General features: G+C 40.4%; 1 protein-coding gene across 28 annotated transcripts in view; it reads left to right on the top strand.

Moving 5' to 3' along the window:
* ST7 (suppression of tumorigenicity 7) overlaps positions 1-23,443 on the top strand; it is a 284,115-nt gene that overhangs the window by 206,963 nt on the left and 53,709 nt on the right. For all 28 annotated transcript variants that reach the window (XM_015134739.3, XM_015134738.3, XM_015134740.3 and 25 more), the window contains 1 exon segment: positions 18,005-18,119. In XM_015134739.3, coding sequence (XP_014990225.1) covers positions 18,005-18,119 — 115 coding nt within the window.

Below are 23,443 nucleotides of genomic sequence, written 5' to 3' on the forward strand. Positions count from 1 at the left end.
CTGGGTAAGTTTTTGTTTGCCTTTACTTTCAGGGTGGTGGGTGTTGTATGAGGAAGAGAGTAAGAAAGATAAGTCATAGATAACGTCTGGATTTCGTCCTGGGAAACTGGGCAGAAAACATCGTCATCATGGGGATTGAGATTGCAGTCTAAGTAGCTGGTTTATGGATGGGTGGGCAGGAGGAATGATTTCAGCTTCAGACCTGCTAAACCTAAGGGTCATCCAAATGGAAATATTTAGAAGGCAGTGGGATATACAGACCCTGAGCTTACGAGAGAGATATGGGCTAGAGGAAGTTCTGGGAAGGATCAGCATGGGAGGTGATTTAGATAGTGAGTGAAGATGAGATTATGGAGGAAAAAGTGAGTAGAGTTAACAAAGAGGAGGAGGAAGAAGTGCAGGATTGATCAGTCAAAGGAGACTTAAAAGAAGTGACCAGAGAAGTAGGAAAAAAGTTTAGGACACTGCCATGAAATCCATAGCAACAGAATATCTTAGAGGGAGGAAATGGTCAACAGTATTAAATGCTGCAGAGAAAAATGTATATATGATCTGAACAATTCTTAGTCCAGTACTTGTCACACAATTACTCAGTAAATATTTGTTGTGGAGAAAACTATTTGTTACATTTTACTTCAAAGAGGTGGTTGGGAATTTGGCAAAAGCAAGATCAGTAGAATGTAAAGTGTATAAAACAGATTCCATTGTGTTATCTCCTGAATGTGAGGTAAGATGTCTACTGGAGTAGTAAAACTCTTGCAGTAATCTTAGATGGAAAAGAGAGAGGTGATGATACCTAGAAGGGAACCTGTAAGCAGTAGAAGACCTGAGCATGTGCCAGTGTTGATGGGAACGTACTGAAAAGCAAGGGAGAAATTAAACATACGTATGAAAGAGAGGGGATCACTGATAGAATGAAGTCTGGAGGAGTGCAGCATGATGAATTCCAGAGCACAGAAAGGGAGGATTAACTAAAGGAGTACTACAGAATGAATGTTTGTATTCTCCCCAAATTCATATGCCAAAGCTCTTCTCCCCACTGTGATGGCATATAAAGAGAGTGCCCTTTGGGAGCTAATTAGGTCATGAAGGTAGAGCCCTTACAGATAGGGTTAGTGCCCTTATAAGAAAAGGCAGGAGAGGATCTGTCTGTGCCATGTAAGGATGAAGCAAGAAGGTGGTCCTCTGCAAACCAGGAGGAGGGCCCTCACCAGAAACCAAATCTGCCAGGACCTGGATCTTGGACCTCCCAGCCTCCAGAACTGTGAGAAATAGATTTCTGTTGTTTAAGATGCACAGTCTGTGACATTCTCTGATAGCAGGCTGAGCAGACTAAGACAAAGAGGATTCTCTGTGTGGCTGATAGGGCTAGGAAGATGGATCTGGATGCAGGTGGGACCTGCAGTGGAGGAGTATGGTAGAGGTGAAGAGTGACCGGATTCCTGCCTGCTGACTTTTGTTTGCTTGATTAGATAGAAGACAGGGTCATCTGCTGGGAGTTAACTGCGAGGAGGTGGGTTAAGAGTATTAAGGGAGTGGTGGAATTTGCAGGAAAGAAGTCAGCAGAGAGGTAAAAATCCTGGAGGTTTACTGGGCAGTTTGGGCTCGATAGAGGTCAGAGATCAATATACTTTAGTTGCTCCTCTACACCTCATAGTTGTGCCCTTTGACCTGAATGTTGGAGCAGAAATGATAGACATCTGGGTTGATCTAGGGTGGGGGTGTTGCTATGTGAGTGGAATGAAAAGATGTGAGGAAGTCAGGAACTTGAGGAATTGGCAAGGAAATGGAAAGGTGATGGGCTGTGGGCTCTAGGTTGGAGAAGGGAGGAAGGGGAGGGAGGGTAAGAAGGGATGATGGATTCATTCTTTTTTAAAAGCAAGCATCTATAGAATGCCTCACACCAAAACAGACAACATCCCTACCAGCATGGGGAGGGGAGACATGGATGATAAAGACACTTGCAGATAATGATAGGTGCCATAAAGAAACTAAACAGGCTGCCATGATAGGTAACAGGAGGGCCTAATTTAGATAAGTGCTTAGGAAGGGCCTCCCTAAGAGGTCATATTTTTGCTATCTAAAGGGTGAGAGGGAGCCAGCCCCATGAAGATCTGGTCAGAGGAAGAACTAATGCAGAAGTCCTGAAGCTGGGCAGAGTTTAGCAAGAATGAAAAGGAGGCTAAGGTGACTAAAGGGAAGGTCAGAATGAGATGAATTTGAAAAGGCAGGGAGCAGCCATGTCATTTAGGGCCTTGTAGTTTTGTAAGGAGTTTAGATTTCATTGTAAGTACAATGGGAAGCTTTTGAAGTGTATACAACAGAGGAGGGATGAGATCTTACTAAACTACGTTGTCAAGAATGGAGAGCAGGAATGGAGGCAGGAGGCCAGTTAAGAGGTCATGATAGTATTCCAGGCAAGAGCTGAAGAGGGTTTGGATTAGGGAGTGGCAGTGAAGAAGTGGTTGTATGTGAGATATATTTGGACGTATATATCTCAACACCCTACCCTTGGTTCATAGCCCTTCTCTTGGTTTAAACCATCATCTCGCACTTGGAGTGTACTAACAGCCTTCCCTTTTAACTGGTCTTTCTGCTTCTACTCTTTATTCTAACTCCACATAGCAGAGAATGAAGCCATTGAAGGCATATGTAAGGTAATGTTATATTTGACTTCAAACCTTCCAGGGACCTCTCATCTCACTCAGAGTTTAAACTCTCAAAGTGGCCTACGGGGCTGTCCACAGCCCGGCTGCTGTGTTCACTATGCTCCAGCCATGCTGGCCGTCTTGCATTTGTTGAATACCCCAGACTCACTCCCACCTCAGAAACTTTACGCTGCTGAAAACTTTGCCCAGCATGCTTCTCTTCCAGACATTCTCATGACTTGCTCTGTTATCAGTTTCTGTTTAAATGTCACCTTGCAAGGTAGCTTCCCTGATTGCTCTATTTAAAAATCACGTCTGCCTGTGCTGCACCAACATTCACGAACCCATTTCCCTGCTTTACTTATTCTCCTCAAAATGTATCATGATCTGACAGTCTATGGATTTTTTTTATTTGCTTATTTTCTGTTTCCTTTCCCTAGAATGCCATTTTCATGAGGAGAAGAATTTTGTATGCCTATTACTGTATCCCAGTACAATAGTGCCTGATACACAGTAACTACTCAGTAACTATTTGTAAAATGAATTGAATAGATTGTCTGTGGAACAAAAGAAATGGTATAATCAAGGAAAGTTAAAAGTGTACAGCTTTTTAGCCTGATCAACTTGGTGGTGGTCATACCATTTACTGAAAGAGGGATGACTAGGAGAGGAACAGGTTTTAAATGGTACAGTGGGCATTCTGCTTGTGTCATGTAGAGTTTCAGATACCTATTATAGCTCCAGGTAGGTGTTGCAGGAAGGAAATTGGATGGAGGCCTGTGGATGGAGGCCTGGAACTCAGAGGTGAGGAGTCTGGGAGTTACCAACATATACAGGATTGAAAGCCCTGATGTTGAATAGGATCATGTATGTGGAGAAATAGAGAAGAGGGAAGTTTAAGAAGTGAGTCCCAGTGGTCTCCAACATTGACAGAGAAGCATCCAGTAGCTTCTGAGCAGGAGCAGCTGGAAAGGCAGGAGTAAAACCAGGAGAGTGTGATAACACGGGGTCTAAAAGAAAAAAGAATTTTTACAGGAATGAGACTGGCCCGAGAAAGATAAGGACAAAAAAGTAGAGAGGACAAGGCACTGGTGGTCTCAGTGAAATTAAAGAGGAAGTTTAATGGGAGTAATGGTGTGAGATAACCGGGGAGCAGTATGTTATGGTCATAGCATTGCACAGGTGAATTTCAAAGGAACATATCTAGATAACATCAAGCTCTGGAGTTTGGCCATGGAGTCTTCTTATTTTGAGAAGGTGAAACACTAAGAGTCTAGGTTACCAGATGGGATGTTCACATAGACTGAAATTATCTTTGTGGAGGGTAAGGCTTAAGGTCAAGAGTGAGAATATGGAGCTAGGCGCCAAAATCTTCAGTGTATGCGGGTGTGTTACCTGGTAGAATACATGGTAACAGAATGCTGGCGGGTGCTGGAAACATGATGGTATGAGCTTCTGAGGGGCAAGAACTGCTGCCCAAGGGCTGAGCGTTAATGATCTGGATGCACTTCAGGCAACATGGAGAAGCCAGCCCTACATCCTGCCTCATAGACAAAAGTTTTTTGGGCTAACTCAACAGCTGCAAAAGAAGCAGTGAACTCAGGCTAGTACTCTGTAAATAGCATGTGGACGTGTTGGGAAATGTGTGTTTCATGGACTCAGATTCCAGGAGGGTTCAGTGGAAAGACTTGGGGAGCGAAGAGAATGTTAGAAGGCAAAGTGAAGAGCAGTGTGTAGATGAATGTAAGAGGTTGGAGTACCAACCTTCTGCCTATTGCTATAGAAGAATCTTCCATAATAGTTAACTTTCAGCATGACCCTGTCATGAGATGCCTGCCAGCATGAATATTTGTTAATTGTGCCCCAGATAACCATATGCATTAATCTACTGAATAGAATTATTTACTATTACCCATGTGAATGCAGAAGGATGCCTGCCAAACACAATGATAGTGGTTTTGGCATAAAAAGTCCTTTCTGACAGTAATTGTTGGCCAGTGTGGTTAGCTGCTTGTTGAGGCCACTCTTGGCACAGGAGAGCAGTGCCATGTCATCACAGAGGGGGAGGAATGCTTATCGCCCTCTGTCGGTGGGCCTGCTTCCAAACCATTCAAAATATGCACCAAATTGCTCGGATTTGTTCATGATCTCCGGGCCAGGACACAGCCCTGTTTTAAGCTGTTTAAGATGAGAAAGAAATGTTTTACTCAGAGTTACCCATCAGTTTTGAGGAGAGTATAAATCATTCTTCTCCCCAAGACAGCATGAGACCAGCCTTCTTTCCTCCCCTCCTCTCCAACAACCTCACTCTGGGGTTTGTGAAACTGCAGTTTGCCATAAAGTTTAGAGTACAGAAATTTCCTTCCTAATAACATAGATAAAACAGTGGTGCTCTCAGACCTTTGATTTTGGAAAGTTCTTAGATTCTTAAAGTTAGGTAAAGAATTGTCACTGAGGCAGGTAGAGGTAGAGGACAACCTTTGAAGATTTCCAAGTTTTGACCAGGTTTGCTTGTTGTTTTTGTCTGATTGAGAAACAAATGGAAAAGGAAGTTTTACATTGAAACGTTTTTGTTGGTCTGTGCATAAATGCAAAGCTTGTCTCATTCATTTTAATTTTTAAGGAAAAGCTTCCTCTTTGGACCAAACGGATCACAGTTTTGACAGGAAAAGTAGATAATTATTTAGATAAACGTCCAGCCCTTTGAGTCTTTGGGAGATACAAAACTCTCTTTGGAAGATCATCAGCGTGTCTGCAACTGTTACTTCTCTTTAGTTCTCAATGATGGATGCATTTACATAATGCGCTCAGTTCAGTGAAGAACTAGTTAACTGGTGAACTAGTGAACGTGTGGATCATGTATTGACCATATTACTTTTCAATAGATGCAGCTTAATATTTGTCTTTAGATTTGTTGTGAAAATGACATTTTCTACTAGTGTATGTTTAGGCCTCTCAGGACTCAGTACTGCATTTTATAGTGATCTGTATAAATGGAATTCTCGTGGGCCTCTGAGGACTCTGGTAAACAATTCATTCTTCCCGTTCACGGCCCTTAGTGTCAGTAAAAATTACTGACAAAATAATAACCATGCAATATACAGTGTCTTTTCTATTTTCTATTTATGCCTTTATTTGAAACTATAATTAAATAATGTCAAACTTGCAACTATAACAAAATAGTATCCGCTCTTTGAATATAATACAGGCCAAATTCTATAAACTTTAATTAGCCCAAGCTTGTATTGACCTCACTAGGAATCTGGCTGAGGATCTCTTTTAGTTAACCTCTGCCTTAAAGTATGTAAAAGTTTTCCCATTGCCTTTCTCACTCAAGGAACAATACATGCATAGCTAAACTAATAAAATGCTTAAATAGATACAAATCAAACGTGAAAGGTTTAAACTGTTGTTTTCATCCTGTAAGTCAGCTGAGAAAAAGTATACAGACCGTAGTTCTAAATTATGTCCATAGAGTATTTCAAATCCAGTGAATTAACTCTGCCTTTTTTTTCCCATTTGAGCTCATAAATGTTAACCTCAGAAGTGCCTCAAATTCTTCCATTGAAATAAACTTGAACTGACAATAGCCAGATGATGTAAAATTGAAACTGAAATTCTATCCTTGGCCCATCCCATGTTCTTCCCCATAGGTATTAGAGGACTCATAGAAGAGTTAGCATTTTCATTCTATGTGAGCTGTAATATTTGGGTAAAAGAGGGCATATAAATTTCTTGCTGCCAAGAAAAAATCAATTACCAGTGTGGAGAAGATAGCGGGCAATAAATAAACAGAACTATGCTAGATACTGAGCACGTTTAAAGATTTATTTAGAATGATTTAGCTGATAGAAAACAGGCCTTTATATTTATCATATGCTTTCATTCAAAACTTGATATGGGAACTGCGGTCTTTTTGTAATAGAAAGGCTAATTATGTTACCAAGTATTTATTTGGTACATTATTTTAAAATAAGTAAATTGAGTTATGTTCTGTTGTGCAACTAAAAATGAAAACTATTCATACATAGCGTAGCCGGGCGTGGTGACGCACGCCTGTAGTCACAGCTACTCGGGAAGCTGAGGCAGGAGAATTGCTGGAACCTAGAAGGCAGAGGTTGCAGTGAGCCGAGATCACGCCACTGCACTCCAGCCTGGGCAACAGAGCAAGAGACTCCGTCTCAAAAAACAAAAAACAAACAAAAAAGCAAGGCAGGCGCAGTAGCTCCTGCCTGTAATCCCAGCGCTTTGGGAGACTGAGGCGGGTGGATCACCTGAGGTGAGGAGTTCAAGACTATCCTGGCCAGCATGGTGAAACCCTGTCTCCACTAATAATACAAAAATTAGCCGGGTGTGGTGCCTAATTTAAATTTAATGCCTCAGCCTCCAGAGTAGCTGGGATTACAGGCAGGAGAATCGCTTGAACCCAGGAGGCAAAGGTTGCAGTAAGCCGACATCGCCCCACTGCACTCCAGCCTGGGTGACAGAGTGAAACTGTGTCTCAAAAAAAAAAAAAAAAAAAAAGAAAAAGAAAGAAAAGAAAAGAAAACTATTCATATGTAGCAAATCAGATAGCACTTTGAAAATGTACTATATCTGTGTCAACGTTATTTATGGATAATGACCCCCTACGTGTCTGTGTGGGATCTCTACATGTAGTGGGAGCTAGGTGTTAGCCCCGTCTTACTGATGACGAAAATGAGCTCATCTGGTGCTAAGAAACTTCACTTTCCCTGGGTATCAACCCAGATCTATCTGATTGCAAAAGTGGTGCTGCTCTTGACTTCTATAATGTGCCCTCTCTCCCGTGACAATCCCTTTCATCTCTCTCTCTCTGTCTCCCATCCATCCCTCCATCCATCCATCCATCCATCCATCCATCCATCCATCTACACATCCCCCACATATATGAGTTTGTGCATGTGTATATATACACATACATATACATGCATATATATACATATATGTATTTCTTCTCTTTTGTTTTGAAAACAATGTGCCAGAGAGTCATTAATGTGGTTTTAGAGAAGAAGCAAAAAGGAATTTTTGTGACCCCAGAATTGTATTAGGTAGTCTTATCTAGCCTAATCTCAACCCCAATACTAAGGGTTAGACAGGGAAGGGACTTACCTTATAGTTAATGTAACTGTTAGGCATTCTTCAGGATAAAATATTAATTCTTAAAGTTCTTTACACCCTGTCTGTCGGTGAACCTACTCTCTGAAACTCACGGAGAATTAAGAAGCGGGGCTCCAGCTATGCTTCCTGTGGGATTAGCAGTTATTATCTTGATATTATTATAGAATTCAAGTACAGAGTATTAAAATCTATTAAATCAAATTATTTTAGGGGAAAATTCTCTAAATAGTGTTCAATCAAAGACACTCTGGTTTTTTTGTTGTTTTTTTTTTTAAATGCCAACACCACCATAAGTAGCTACAGAGCCAAACCCCTGAAGGGAAGAAGTAATTTTGCCTCAAAAGGCACTTAGAAAATAAGAAAACAAATCAAGGTCTCATGAAAATTAAGCTCTTTAAGAATTACATATGAAAAGTACATCTCACAAACACCCTATTTTTGAGGAAGAAACTTTTAAAACATAAAAATGTATGCAGAATGTTGTGTAAAAATCATAGCTGCACTGCTTAGAATTTAAAATAAGTAATAATACATAGTAACAAATTCATTAGTTAAAATTTTTGCATTTTTCCCTTCACCTTCTTTCCTTTTATTTTTTATTTTTTTCTTTTTTCACCTTCTTTTTTTACAAGAAATAAAATAATGTAGATAAAGCTGTGGCCCTCATCTGACCACTGCTCACACTATTCACCTTCCCTGAGGCACCAACGAGTCTGTTTTTTCAGTTTTCTTTCTTTCTTTCTTTTTCTTTTTTCCAAGATGAAGCCCTGCTCTGTTGCCCAGGCTGGAGTGCAGTGGCGCAATCTTGACTCACTGCAGCCTCTGTCTCCTGGGTTTAAGTGATTCTCCTGCCTCAACCTCCCAAGTAGCTGGGATTACAGGCATGCGCCAGCATGTCCAGCTAATTTTTGTATTTTTAGTAGAGACGGGGTTTCACCATGTTGGCCAGGCTGGTCTCAAACTCCTGACCTCAAAGTATCTGCCTGCCTTGGCCTCCCAAACTGCTGGGATTACAGGCGTGAGCTACCACACCCGGCCCTCATTTTGTTTTCTGATATTTCCATGATATAGCCCATAAACTATACATTGTATTGTTTTGTGTTCATTTTTGGTTTTAATTATATCATATCAGATTTTAGAACAGATATAGTGTACTTACTCACTGAAAACTACTTGATTTTGGTGACTTGTATATGCAGTTGATCTCAGCCTTATGTGTTCGTCTTATCTTTCTAACTACTGAGGTTCTAAGTATAATTTGCTCTCATTTCTATGACTTGCCTTTAAGAATAACAATCAGTTGCCACTTTTTGTGAAAATAAAAAATTATCGATTATCTTTTATGCAATAGGTAGGGGTCAGTCTTAATGAACTGTGTGTCCTGATGCCTAGCATATAGCAAGGATTTCATATTTGTTAATGTTTACTGAATGAATGATTAATGTTTACTGAATGAATAATCCTTTTAGATAAGGAAAAAAAAATAAAACTGCTTGATTTTTGTCCACATTAAGATATCTTAAATTCTAACCCATTTCTTTTTTCTGCTGAATAGCATTTTGTCATATAAGTATACCCCATTATCTGTTTAGTCCACTATTTGTGATGAGATTTTCCTCATCCCTAGTGAATGTCCGCACACTGGGGATATTTACTACGGATGAGGAAAATCCCATCATAAATAGTGGACTAAACAACAGTCTCCAGGGGATGTAGCCGGGAGAAGAGGTGCTGGGTTGTACGGTAGGCTTTTTCCATTTTGCTACAGTCTGCCAAACCAGCTGTGTATAAGAGATGTTATGTTTTTAGAATATAGTATCATTATGAAACTTCTTTTATGAAGATATTTTGGCTTTTACATTTTATTCCTATTAACCAGGAGTTGGCAAACTAAGGCCTGTGGGCCAAATCTGGTTTCCTACCTGTTTTTGTAATTAAAGTTCACTGTAGTCATCCTACACTGGTATGGAACATTAGAAGTTATTCCTTCTGTTGAGCTATAATTTTATATCTTTTAACAAATCTCTCTCTATCCTCTGCCCTTCCCAGCTTCTAGTATCCTCTGTTCTACTTTTTAGTTCTAGGAGCTCAACTTTGTTTTTCTTCTGCATAGGAATGAGAACATGCGTGATTAACTTTCCGTTCCTGGCTTATTTCGCTTAACATAATAGTGTCCTCTGGTTTCATCCATCTTGCTGCAAATGATAGGATTTTATTCTTTTTTATGCCTGGGTGATATTTCATTGTGTATATGCCACACTTTCCTTATCCATTCATCTGTAGTTGGACACCTATGTTGATTCCATGTCTTGGCTATTGTGAATAGTGCTGTAGTAGAGATGTGGGTGCAGACGTCTCTTTGATATACTAATTTCCTTTCCTTTGAATAAATGCCCCGTAGTGGGATTGCTGGATCATATGGTTATTCTATTTGTAGTTTTTTTTGAAGAACCTCCATACTGTTCTCCATAGTGGCTATACTAGTTTACAGTCCTACCAAAAGTGTATAAGAATTTCCCTTTTTCTGCATTCTTGCCAGTGTTTGTCATTATTTATTTATTTATTTATTTTTGATCTTTTTTACAATAGCCATTCTAACTGGAGGGAGATGATACTACATTGTGTTTTTGATTTGCATTTCTCTGATAATTGTGAGGTTGAGCATTTTTTCATATATTTGTTGGTCATTTGTTTGTCTTCTTTTGACAAGTATCTGTTTAGATAATTTGACCATTTTTTAATTGGATTGTTTGTTGTTTTGCTGTTGAGGTGTTTGAGTTCCTTGTATATTCTGGGCATTAATCCCATCAGAGAAGTAGTTTGCAAATATTTTCTCCTATAGGTTGTCTGTCTTGTAACTCTGTTGTTTCCTTTGGTGTGCAGAAGCTTTGTAGTTTGACATAATCCTATTTATTTTTCCTTATGTTACCTGTGCTTTTGAGGTCTTATTCTAAAATATTTTCCCAGACCAATGTCCTGAAGCTTTTCCCCTCTGTTTTCTTCTAGTGGTTTTATAGTCTTGGACCTTACATTGAGGTTTTTGGAAGCAGTCTACAGTTTTGCTGCAATCTCTATCAAAATACCAATGACATTCTTCATAGAAATAGAAAAGCAATCCTAAAATTTGTATGGAACCACAAAAGACCCCAAATAGCCAAAGCAATTCTAAGCAAAAAGTACAAAGCTGGAGTCATCATACTATAAATTGTTTTAACCCAAACTGCATGGTACTGGCATCAAAACAGATACAGGCCGGGCGCAGTGGCTCAAGCCTGTAATCCCAGCACTTTGGGAGGCTGAGACGGTCGGATCACGAGATCAGGAGATCGAGACCATCCTGGCTAACACGGTGAAACCCTGTCTCTACTAAAAAAAAATACAAAAAAATTAGCCGGGCGTGGTGGCGGGTGCCTGTAGTCCCAGCTACTTGGGAGGCTGAAGCAGGAGAATGGCGTAAACCCGGGAGGCGGAGCTTGCAGTGAGCTGAGATCCGGCCACTGCACTCCAGCCTGGGCGACAGAGCGAGATTCCGTCTCAAAAAAAAAAAAAAAAAACAACACACACACACACACACAAACTGATGGAACAGAATAAAAAGGCCAGAAATTCATCCACATATCTATAGCCAACTGATTTTGACAAAGGTGCCAAGAACACTCATTGGAGAAAGGACAGTCTCTTCAATAAACGGTGTTGGGGAAACTGGATATTCATATGCAAAAGAATAAAACTAGACCCCCACCTCTCACCCTCTATTATTTTTAGTTTTTTTTTTAATTATCTAATATTCAGCCACATAAATAAGATGATTTCAGAATGTGATAGAAACAACGGAAAGTCGTGATATGAGGGGTGGGTGGTGACATTAGGTAGGGTGGTAGAGAGAGTCTGAGAAGATGCCATATGAACTAAGACCCAGGAGATGAAAAAAACAAAGCTCAGAGAGGTTAAATAATTCGTGCAAATTCACACAGGTAGTAAATGGCAGAGGTTGGATTTTAATTCAGGAATAACTTTAAATTTAGGACTCTTTCCTCTGTAATACATCTATCTTCTTAAATTCATGTAAACACAATACAAAGATGATACAGTAGTATTGTGTGAGAAGCGTAAGCAAAATGGTTTAGTTCTGGACTTGGCAACCCAGAAACTAGGGTTCTGATGTTTTGAAATTTGGACTCAGTGCTGATGACTGAGTTTGGATCATAATCCCAGCACTAACTTGGCTGAATCACTTAAACTTGCAGCCTTTATTGTTTTTTGGTGGGGCGGGGGTGGGAGGGAGCTCGTCTGTAAAGTGAGGAGGGTGTTTGGATGATCTCCATGGACTCTTCTGGCTCTCACTTTCTACGATGCTGTGACTTTAGGAGGTGACATTTGATCTGGGCTTTGGAGGGCGGGGTGATTTTGACAGGCTGCCTTGTAAATGAGGGGAAGAGGTATTCCAGGTGGTGAAAACAGTTCGAGCAGAAACACGGTGGCTAGGAACAGTAGACAGGATTCTGGGAATGGTGCATAATAATCTGGTTTGACAAGACTAGAATTTAATCCTGCAGAAGACAGGAGAGGCCGGAGGAATCTGGCCTTGAACTGAGAGAGGGCCTTAAAAGTTATGCTTAAGAGCTGGGAATTGTTTCCCTGGAATTGCAGAATTTGAAAGGTTCTTGGTCCTTTCTTTAGTATCCCTGTCCCATGACGGGCTTCTCTGTATATAAGTAGTTATGGTGACAGAGACTTCTCTAGACCATCTATTCCATTTTCAGACGGTTCTAAGTATAAGAAAATTCTGAGCATTGAGTCAAAACATACAGGTTCTACCTATACCTTGTCCAAGGTGTAGATAATGGAAGATTATAAATGATAAAGAACCTGTTTAGGGATATGTAATTCAATGGCCTGAAGTAGAGCTGTGGCAGCAGACATATAATATTATAACATGTACTCTAAAGCAATAGAAATGTAAAGCCTTTAAAAAGTATTCCAGTCATGAAGTGTGTGCTGAGCACCTATGATAGGTTGGTCACTGACGAAGAATACAGCAATAAGGCAAAGTTCCTGCTCTCATGTTCTTCTCAGACTCATGGAGAAGATGGACCAGTAGATGATTGTGACAAGGACTCTGGTAGTTCAGGCCAGGAGTACTTAACCTGCAGATGAAGGTAAGAGGTCAGGAGTCAGGGGCCAGGTAAAGATTTCCTGGAAATTGAGGAGTAACCAGATTGACCAAGATGGGAGAGCACTCCAAGGGGGAGGAGCTTGGATAGATGCATGAGTGAACGTGGCCTGTTTAAGGAACTGAAAGCTGTTCTATGCCAGGTGTGTGGTGTGTGTGAAGTGGCTAGAAGTGAGGCTGGCACGGTAGACAGGGACTTGTCACAAGGGGCTGTGTTCGCCTTGCCAAGCATTTTAGATTATATCCGGAATTGAGTGAGAAGCCAGTATTCCTAAAAATGGCTGTCCCCCTCCCCAGTTCATAGAATGAATGTTAGAACAAAATTTTCAAAAATTAGAACATATAGAAAATATGAAGGAAGAAATAAAAATCACCTTTAATATCAACTAGAAATAACTGCTGTTAACATTTTAGTATATTAGTATAATTTAGTATATTGGTATAATTTTAGTGTATTTCTAACCAAGTATGTTTCTATGCATAGGCTCATAAGAAAAGCATGATTTTATTGCAAAATATAGTTTGTATCCTGCTTTCTCTAGTGTAATATTGTATGCCAGCATTTCCCAGGCCATGCTGTTGAAAGTTTTTTGAGAACTTAACTTCTAATGACAACATATAATAGCCCACAAGGTGACTATAGTTTATTATACTTAAATATCTCATAATGGGTTAATGCATTTAAAAAATTTTTACTATTACCAATAATGTGATAAACAGCTTTGTAAATTTGTATTCACATCTGATTATTTCCTTGGGATAAATCTCGTCAGGTCAGTGGTTGCCTTTTAAGCAGGAGTGTGATGGACTCACTTGTGTATAAGAGTCTTCATGGGCTGGGCGCGGTGGCTCATGCCTGTAATCCCAGCACTTTGGGAGGCCGAGGCGGGCAGATCACGCGGTCAGGAGATGTAGACCATCCTGGCTAACACGGTGAAACCCTGTCTCTACTAAAGATACAAAACATTAGCCGGGCGTGGTGATGGGCGCCTATAGTCCCAGCTACTCGGGAGGCTGAGGCAGGAGAATGGCATGAACCCAGGAGGCGGAGCTTGCAGTGAGCCCAGATGGCACCACTGCACTCCAGACTGGGTGACAGAGTGAGACTCCATCTCAAAAAAAAAAAAAAAAAAAAGCCTTTATGACTGCATTGGAAGGGTGGATTGGAAAGAGGTGATTGGAGGCAAATGGACAAATGCAGATGCTATTGGAGCAATTTAGGTAATATATGAGGGCATAAGTTACTGGCAGCATGGTTAGAGAAAAGAGAGATAGTAATGATTCTTAAGGTGTATGTTTGCATAACAGAGCTTTCAGTGAATGTAATGAAAGCTATCAACATGTTTTAAATATCAACTCAGGGGTTGCAGGCCTCTAAAGTGGCTGTAAGGAGAAGAGGGTGACAAGAGTTTAATGGTTCTTTTCTCTGAGATAGGAAATACCAAGGAGGGAAGAACAGGTTTGAAGGGTTGGCCTGGGAAGAGGGAAATTGTCAGCTCAGTATTAGGTGTGTTGCCTTTAAGGACACTGAGGTGAAACTGTCAGGAAGACAGTTGGCAGGATGTTAGGTTGTGGAAGTCATCCCCGTGGAGATGCTGATGCTGAGACCCTGGAAATGACAACGGTTCTAGAGATCAGGGTGTTTAAGATAAGAGGATGCAGGACATAACCTGCAAGAAGACTTACTCCTAAGTCAGAGACAAGGGGAAACTAGAAAAGGAGCTGTGAGATAAGTATGAAGAAAACCAGAAGAGAATACTGTTGAAGAAGCCAAGAGAGGCAAGCGTTTCAAAGAAAAAGCTATCAGACTTTCAAATGATGCAGAGGTCAAGCAAGAAAAGGGCGGAGGGTGTCCACAGGAGCAATCTCAGTCACCTGTAGATGGGGACAAGCAGATTCAGGTTGTGCAGAGGCAAGCCAGATTGTAGCGAAGCAGTGTGGAGTAAACAGAGCCAAGGGAGTTGTGGGCTTTTCTCTAAGATAGCTTGTTTGAGGGGCTGGAGAGGGCAGTGGAGGCAGCAGAGGGTTCACTTTTTCTTCCTGTTTATATTAAATTAGGAAAGCTAGATTTACGAATTGTCATATGACTTTAATTACCTCTCCAACATTTGCTTTTTACCATGTTTAAAATCCTTTTATTGGTGATGTGTTTTTGAACACAGTTTACCCTGTCCGAGCTTCCAATGAAAGCACTGTTGTTTAAGCTCCTAGCAGCTTACCTCAAGTTCTGTTGGAACCGGGTGAGACCTCATGTTTGCATATGCGGTCTCACTGAGTTTTAATAAGACTCAGTTTTTAAGCTTCAGCAAGTAATATTTGGAATTGTACTTTTTAAATTATAGAATATGATTTGTGTCCTTGAAGTTTGATCATTACCTGAAGAATTGGCTGAAAACAATAAATGTTTAAATGTTGCAGTTTAGAGAATGTCTTTATTGTGTTGCCAAATGCTGAATGGCAGAGAGCTTTAATTCTAACTAGCTTTAATTAGAAAGAGAAAAAAAATCAAAGAGTAATGTCAACTAGAATCAAAATGAACCAGAACAAGAAGTACTTTATTGGTTACAGAACATCAGCAATGTGTGGTATAGTCTTATTCACTTCCTTTATCAACAGTGAAAATACTGCAGGCCTCTCTGGGGAAGTTCGGACCATCAGTCTTACTGAACGCCTAATCAGTTTAATAGGGGTTTTTCATTAGTAATATGATGCTCTTTTGGGCTGCAGAAAATTATTTATTTTTAAAGATAGGGTAAATGATTCTTGGCTTTAAAAAACAAAGCGATATGGTAAATGTTACTAATGATGGAAGAACTGGATGGTCAATGCAGTATATTCACTGATTTTTTGCTTAGCAGTGAATTAGCCTATTTTTGAGTATTATTTCTCTCAGCATAATTACTTTAAAGATGTTGACATCGAAAACAGTTACCACTTTTTTAGAGGTTATTATGTTATAATAGATAGCAGTTATCCAGGTAGAGGATTAGAGGAGAATATATCTGTGATTCTGCTCTATAAAGAACCTGGTTACCTTTCTTTTAAGATAACATTTTACTTTTCTTTTTTTTGAACCTGGTTATCTTTGTTTTAAGATAAGATTTTACCTTTCCTTTTTTTTTGAACCTGGTTAACTTTCTTTTAAGATGAGATTTCTTCTTTTTCTTCTTCTTCTTCTCCTCCTCCTCCTCCCTCCTCCTCCTCCCTCCTCCTCCTCCCTCCTCCTCCTCCCTCCTCCTCCTCCCTCCTCCTCCTCCCTCCTCCTCCTCCCTCCTCCTCCTCCCTCCTCCTCCTCCCTCCTCCTCCTCCTCCCTCCTCCTCCTCCCTCCTCCTCCTCTTATTCTTCGAGATGGAGTCTCACTCTGTTGCCCAGACTGGAATGCAGTGGCATGATCTCAGCTCACTGCAACCTCCACCTCTCAGGTTCAAGCAATTCTCCTGCCTCAGCCTCCTAAGTAGCTGGGACTACAGGTGCGTGCCATCGCACCTGGCTAATTTTTGTATTTTTAGTAGAGAGGGGGTTTTGCCATGTTGGACAGGCTGGTGTCAAACTCCTGACCTCAGGTGATCCACTTGCCTCGGCCTCTCAAAGTGCTGGGGTTATAGGCATGAGCCACTATGCCTGGCCAGATTTTACCTTTCTTGAAGATAAAAAATTTACTCTGAAATTCTTTGTCTTTCTTCTTTCTCTTTGCTTCCCAGTGAAGTTCAATATTGTATCTTTTAACTCCCTTTGGGCCTCTCTTCATCCTCATCTAGTCTAGAACCCTTGGACCATTCCTTTAATCATTCGTTCACCACCATAGTCCAGTCTCTTGCTCCTTGAATTTTATTGAACCTAATTCAGTCCACCCAGGCTCAACCTAATCATTTGACATCTTGCTACTGTACCTGGGCTGCTGGCCACTGCTAGGTAAAACTTGACCACCATGCAATTATAACCTCTATAAATTTATGGTCTCCAGTCTGTTAGGCCCTCAAGACAGCCTTAGCAATTTTTTCTTTTTTTTTTTCCTGAGCAGTTCACCACCGTGTGGCTGTTTTTTACTTTCACCCCATCTTTAAGCTTCTTCCCTGACACCTATTAGTCTCAGAAGATGATCTTGGCCCCGGTTTTATGGAGGCCACCAGGCAGGAACTCGTAAACCTTCCTCTTTACTACCACCCCCATCACTACCTACAAATTTTCTTTTAACCCATGTCACTTCCTAGCTATTTTTCTACTTTGTCTCCCTAACTTTGCCACTAGGCTACTTGAAAGAGTAGGGCCCCCTTGTTTACTCTTCTACAGTCTGGCTTCCGTCCAAACTGCTGCTGGCGAAGTTACCAGTGACCTAACTGGTAAAGCCTGTGAGATATTTTTCATCCTTTACCTTGTTTGGTTTTTCCATGGCATTTTATCTTTATTGAGCATTTTCTTCAACTTTTATGAAAACCTCTCTTTGAATCTTATCCCACCTTATCGGAAAAGAAAGAAGCATTTAATGATTTACAAAATAATAATTGATATGAACTCTTATAGCCCAATATTAATTATACTTTTAAGAATTGAATTATACTTTTATATAAATACAATTCAGTATTATACTTTAAAAATAAGAGATGCTGTAATCCCAGCACTTTGGGAGGCCGAGGTGGGTGGATCACGAGGTCAGGAGATCAAGACCATCCTGGCTAACATGGTGAAACCCCATCTCTACTAAAAATACAAAAAATTAGCCGGGCATGGTGATACGTGCCTGTAGTCCCAGCTGCTTGGGAGGCTGAGGTAGGAGAATCACTTGAACCTGGGAGGTGGAGCTTGCAGTGAACTGAGATCGCACCGCTGCACTACAGCCAGGGCAACAGAGCAAGACTCCATCTCAAATAATTAAATAAATAAGAAATGCTTATTCCTTAAAATGCTTAACTCTAGTAATCATTTTACTGTGTGTGTATATATATAAACGTAATATATACAGTAAATATGTACAATAAAATATGTACATTAAAAGTATAAGACATACATAATATACTAATTATTCCTTGGTTTCTTCTGCCCTAGTTAATGAAGGAGTTCCCCCTTCTGAGCATGTTCAATATCCATGAAAACCTTTTAGAAGCCCTTCTGGAACTACAAGCATATGCTGATGTTCAGGCAGTCTTAGCTAAGTATGATGGTAAGTCCTTGGGTATTTTTATTTACTTGACTGTTCCTCTTTTGATGTATTTTCCCTGATTAGATTGGAAGGGTCATTTTAAATAGCACAGCACTTTTGTAACCTTACTCTTACAGAATTTTCACCTACAGTTTTATGATGGTGTTTGGTAGAACCTTAGAATTTCATGGTTAGCAAGGACCAGAAATGTGACATGGCGTGTGTCCCGTTCCTCTCCTTCCCTCCCTACAGGCTCCCCTCATGCTCTCCCCATCAGGCAGTTATGTCTACTCTGCTCTATTACCTCTGTGGTCAGGAATCACCCAGAACCTCACAGGCAGTACCTATCCTGTAGGGGCAGCACTGACTGTTAGAGCTCTTGCTATAACTCCACATCAGTTCACTGTGACCACTGCCTACTGGGCACATTACCCTTTGGAGCAATGTAGAACAGCTAGTATCCCTTGCACATGTGACAACTCAGTAAATATTGGAAGATGAAATCAGATCCCCTTCATCCCAGCTCCTCTCCTTTGCAGCAGAATATCCCGATTTCTTTAAACAGCAGGCTTTGAAGTCCCTTTGCCATTCTGGTTACTCAGTCATGAACTTATTCCATTTTGCCTGTTCCTAAGAAATCAGAAAAATAAGCTGGCACATCCTAGATATTTTAAAACTCTAATGTTCATATTTTCATTATCCATGAATTCATGATTTGATTAATTGGACAAAAATTGTCCACATAATTACCTGCCATGACATAGTTACTAAAATATCTGCGGAGCTTCATACTATTCTGCTTCATTTCAGCAACCATCTTCCTAAAGTGTTTGCTTGTAAAATGGATATAGGGAATGATTACTTATTATATAATCATTTTTTGGTTTATGAAATATTTTTTCTTTAGTAAGCATCTTCAGTGCATTTAAAGCATTATTCAGATTACAAAGCATATAGAGCAAACTATACCATTTGGGTCTTTTTTTTTTTAGAGATAGGGTCTTCCTCTCTGTTGCCCCAGATGGAGTAGTATAGTGGTGTGATCATAGTTCACTATAACCTTGAACTCCTGGGCTCCAGCCATCCTCCTGCTTCAGTCTCCCAAGTAACTAGGACTATAGGAGTGTGCCATCATACTTGGCTAATTTTTAGGGTTTATTTTTGTAGAGACTGGTTATCATTATGTTACCCAGGCTGGTCTCAAACTCCTGGCCTCAAGTGAACTTCTCACCTTGGCCTCCCAAAGCACTGGGAGTACAGGCGTGAGCCACCACACCTGGCCATTGGGTCTTATTTTTGACACATTTCTTCGTAAAGAATCTCTGAAATGGGTGAGAGTTGTTATCTCCTATAGTTGAGGGAACTCAGGCATTATGAGATTGTTTTTGTTTTTGTTTCATTTTCTTCAAATTCTTGCTCAAATTTATGGAAACTAACAGCCTTCAGCCAGTGATGGCATCATTTTGCCTGTGCAGACATGAGTACCCTGTGTAACAAGATATTTGCCACCTAGTATGGAACTGATTTTATTTTATTTTATTTTATTTTATTTTTGAGACGGAGTCTCACGCTGTTGCCCAGGCTGGAGTGCAGTGGCGCGATCTTGGCTCACTGCAAGCTCCGCCTCCCGGGTTCCCGCCATTCTCCTGCCTCAGCCTCCCGAGTAGCTGGGACTACAGGCGCCCACAACCGCGCCCGGCTAATTTTTTGTATTTTTAGTAGAGACGGGGTTTCACTGTGGTCTCGATCTCCTGACCTTGTGATCCGCCCGCCTCGGCCTCCCAAAGTGCTGGGATTACAGGCTTGAGCCACCGCGCCCGGCGGAACTGATTTTAGAAACAGAGAAAAGTATTTGTGGAGCACCTTAAAGTAAACAAAATAAACACTGTTTGGCTTTCATGTCAGCTCACTTGTATTCTCTATTTATATGCTAAAATCTTACTCATGGTTCAGCTAAACAGTGGTCCAAGCTTAGGGGTCTAAACTGTTGGGCTGCTTTGTAGGCAAAAATCCTCATACGTTGACATTCTTTTAGTACCAAAGGAATTCAGTCCCATGACCATGGGTTCAGGTGGCAGTACTCTTTTCCAAATGCCACTCTGTAGCCATCAGTGCCATAGCAATCCCTAATGCTGACCTCTACTCAATCTGATATATCAAGCCTTAAGAAATAAAACTTTAATTAGTAGAGCCTTTGGGACGGCAAGCCTCTTAAGGCTCCTTTCATGAAGATCTCTGTTCATTACAGAAATCATCAGCCTTGTGTTATAAGACTGATTGTAAAATAAAGAAATGGAACTCCCCATTGTCTCTAACTATCCCATTGCACAGCCTCTGTTCCACAACATCCAAAAGCTGATTTATTAGATTCTGATAATATATGTTCGCATCATTTGTTACAACAGCTCGTCCCACCCTCCACTGAAACTTGGCTCACACTTTGAAAAATTCTTTTGTTGCAAATGGACAAACTCACCATACCAAGGCCCTTGTGTTGAGCTTTGTTTATGTTGTGTACCTGGCAACAGAGATGATGTTCTTGTTCATTATTCATGGAAAAAGAGCCTCATTAGTGGCAGGACACATATTGTTGCTGAGATGCCTCGTTAGGGGTTTTGAGTTCAGCAGTTGTCAATAGAGTACAGATGACCTAACACCGAGTGAATTCTGAAGGGAGTTTTGGTGCTGACTTGGCTCAGGCCTGTATCATTTACAGTAGAAATATAATGAAGTGGCTGCTGAAGTTACTGCTCTTACGGGTTGAGCTGCAGCCACTGAAGATTGTGGAAAAACATGCCTCTTGTTTCTCACCCCATATCATGAAATGGGTTCTTTCAAGTTCATCCTTGCTGCTTTTCCTGGAGACGTCTACTGAACTGCTGGTTCCTTATCTGGCCCTGGGTGAGGAGGTGGGTACTTTAGAGGTCTTGGAGTACAGACAGCTCTTAGGGCGTCCTGTTCTTCACCCTGGTTCAGATGTCTAATCCATGAGATGCTGGAGACAGCACTTAGAATCCCATCCCCTTCATCCCTCTCTGTAGAGCCACACCCAAAGCAGCAGGATTATATGTCCTTTTTACTAATTGGAATGCTCTGGTGGGGTAGCCATTTTTTGGATTGTTTTTGGGTACAGCAATCCTTCTTTATTACATTTGCTAGGTGGCTGAATTTTTTAAGTAGTATGCTGGGAACACAATGGGATTAGTTCTGCTTTTCTGACCTTTGCAAAAAGATTTAGAAAAATGGCAAGGCACTGGGGACCAGGGATGAGGGTGGTGAAGAACATATTTTGAGGGAAAGAAGGGAGGCAAAATGTATTCCCCTAGTCTCATTGTTCTTCACCACCTTAAAAAAAAGTTTGGCTTTGAGTTCAGAAATCAGTAACAATCATATACTCCTGTGTCCCCACAAAGATTGCCAGTTGATTGGACATATCTCATCGTAGTCTGCAGTCTGATTTTGATTTTGCCATTGAGATAACTTCTAATGTTTTATTATTCCAGGTGTTAGTCTAAAATACTGTATTGCTATTCTCAGGCGTTTTCTTACTCTTGTGTGTTCAATTTGTGAATCAACATTATAGGTGGGTAGTTTTATTCCAGGTGGCTGGTCCTGGTTCTATCATGTTCTTCACACAGTGACTAAAATAGCAGCAGCAACAGCTAGCATTTATTGAGTTCCTGTAATGTGTCAGTATCAGACATGATTCAAACCACAAGCATATTGGGTAGATACTATTGTTAGCCCCATTTTGCGGATATGGTAACTGGTACAAAAAGAAGGTAATTGCTCACAGGAAGAGCCTATAATATCAAAGTAAAGCCATGTAGATGTTATATTATGAGAGAAAAGTGGTCGACTGAGAACAGCTTCATTAAATATGATGTGAATTCCACAAGGAAAGGAAAGCCAGGATAAAAACTGAGGTGGTCTGACTCCAGACCCGTGCTTTTAACCACCACACTTACACTCTTTCTGCTGTTGGCAGTATTTATTTAGATTGTTTTTATGAATTCCATTGTTCTTGTTGTTATTAGCCACAATTTATTGAGAACCTACCATGTGCCAAGCATGTTATTAGCTTGGCATTAGCTTTACCCTCACAATAACCCTGCAAGGAGGCAGTTATTCCATTTTAGCAGATGCAGAAACTGAGGCTTTGTGAGATTAAATAACTTACAAGCCCACATTCTTAGAAAACTGCAGAGCTGGGATTCAAATCCAGATCCAGCTGGCTTTAAATCCCATGTGTTTTCCATAAATGTAAGCCTTCCAAAAGTGATGTGCTGGGCCTCTCTCACTCCTCTTACAAAGGCATGACTTGTGGGCTGAAGCCATGGTGCAGAATTTCAGTGATGCCACGTTGTCTTCTAAGGTTCCTTCTAATCATTTTTTAAGAACTGAGTGTATCTATATTTGCTTGTCTTTCTGAAACTGTCTTCAAAATATGACTTCCCATCTTCAATCAACTTGTATCTAATTTTTTTTAATCACAAAAGGGATTTGATGTAAGGTGTTCATTTAATTTGAGATTTATCTTTCTCTTCAGTCATACATTTGCTATAAAGACAGCAATGTTTTCAAGATCCTTAAGTCATGAGAACCTTCTTTTAGAAGCCATTGCAAAAATTGTTACAAGCTTTGGATTGCCTTTCAAAGAAGTTTATAGGCCACCTAGGTTGAAAACTTAAGTCCCAAAGATTAGGGTGGGAATGTGGAAAAGAATTCATGTGTTTCTTATTCATTGTCATTTGTGTATTTCAATTTTAGAAGAATCTCATAGAGCAAGTGAACGCAGGTCTGAGCACTATAAGGTACCTTTGGGAGCATCTAGTTCTGCCTGTCTCTAGTTAGTGATCCTTGGGGATACTAGAAGGCAGTCATGGGTGGTGGGGAAGAGTCCCAGCTCTGCCTTTCACCAACTGAGGGAGCTTGAGAAAATTACTTAACAATCAAAGCCTTGGTTTCTTTCTCTGGATATGAGATCAAGGCTTAGAAAGGCTAAGTAACTTGCCCAAGATCACACAGTGGGTAATTTGTTGTGAGGATTAAAGTGGTTTAATCTATGTTAAGTGTTAAGAACAGTGTGGGACACACAGTAAGAGTTCAAATATTATTCGCTATTATAAAGAGCTGAAAGTGTCACTCCTAAACTTCACCACTATTCTTCATTAGTCTTGTTCAAATGGAAAACCATATATAAAATGTCACAATGAGGGAATAAGAGTCCAGTCTTATGCTCTGCAAAAAGACAATGTTATGACTTGTTATTAAAATTAATTATAGATCTAATAGGACATACAGATATTTGATTAGAACTAAAATTCTTAGTTTTATCTAAAGCT

This window comes from Macaca mulatta, chromosome 3 (assembly GCF_049350105.2).
Source record: "Macaca mulatta isolate MMU2019108-1 chromosome 3, T2T-MMU8v2.0, whole genome shotgun sequence".
Lineage (NCBI taxonomy): Eukaryota > Metazoa > Chordata > Mammalia > Primates > Cercopithecidae > Macaca > Macaca mulatta.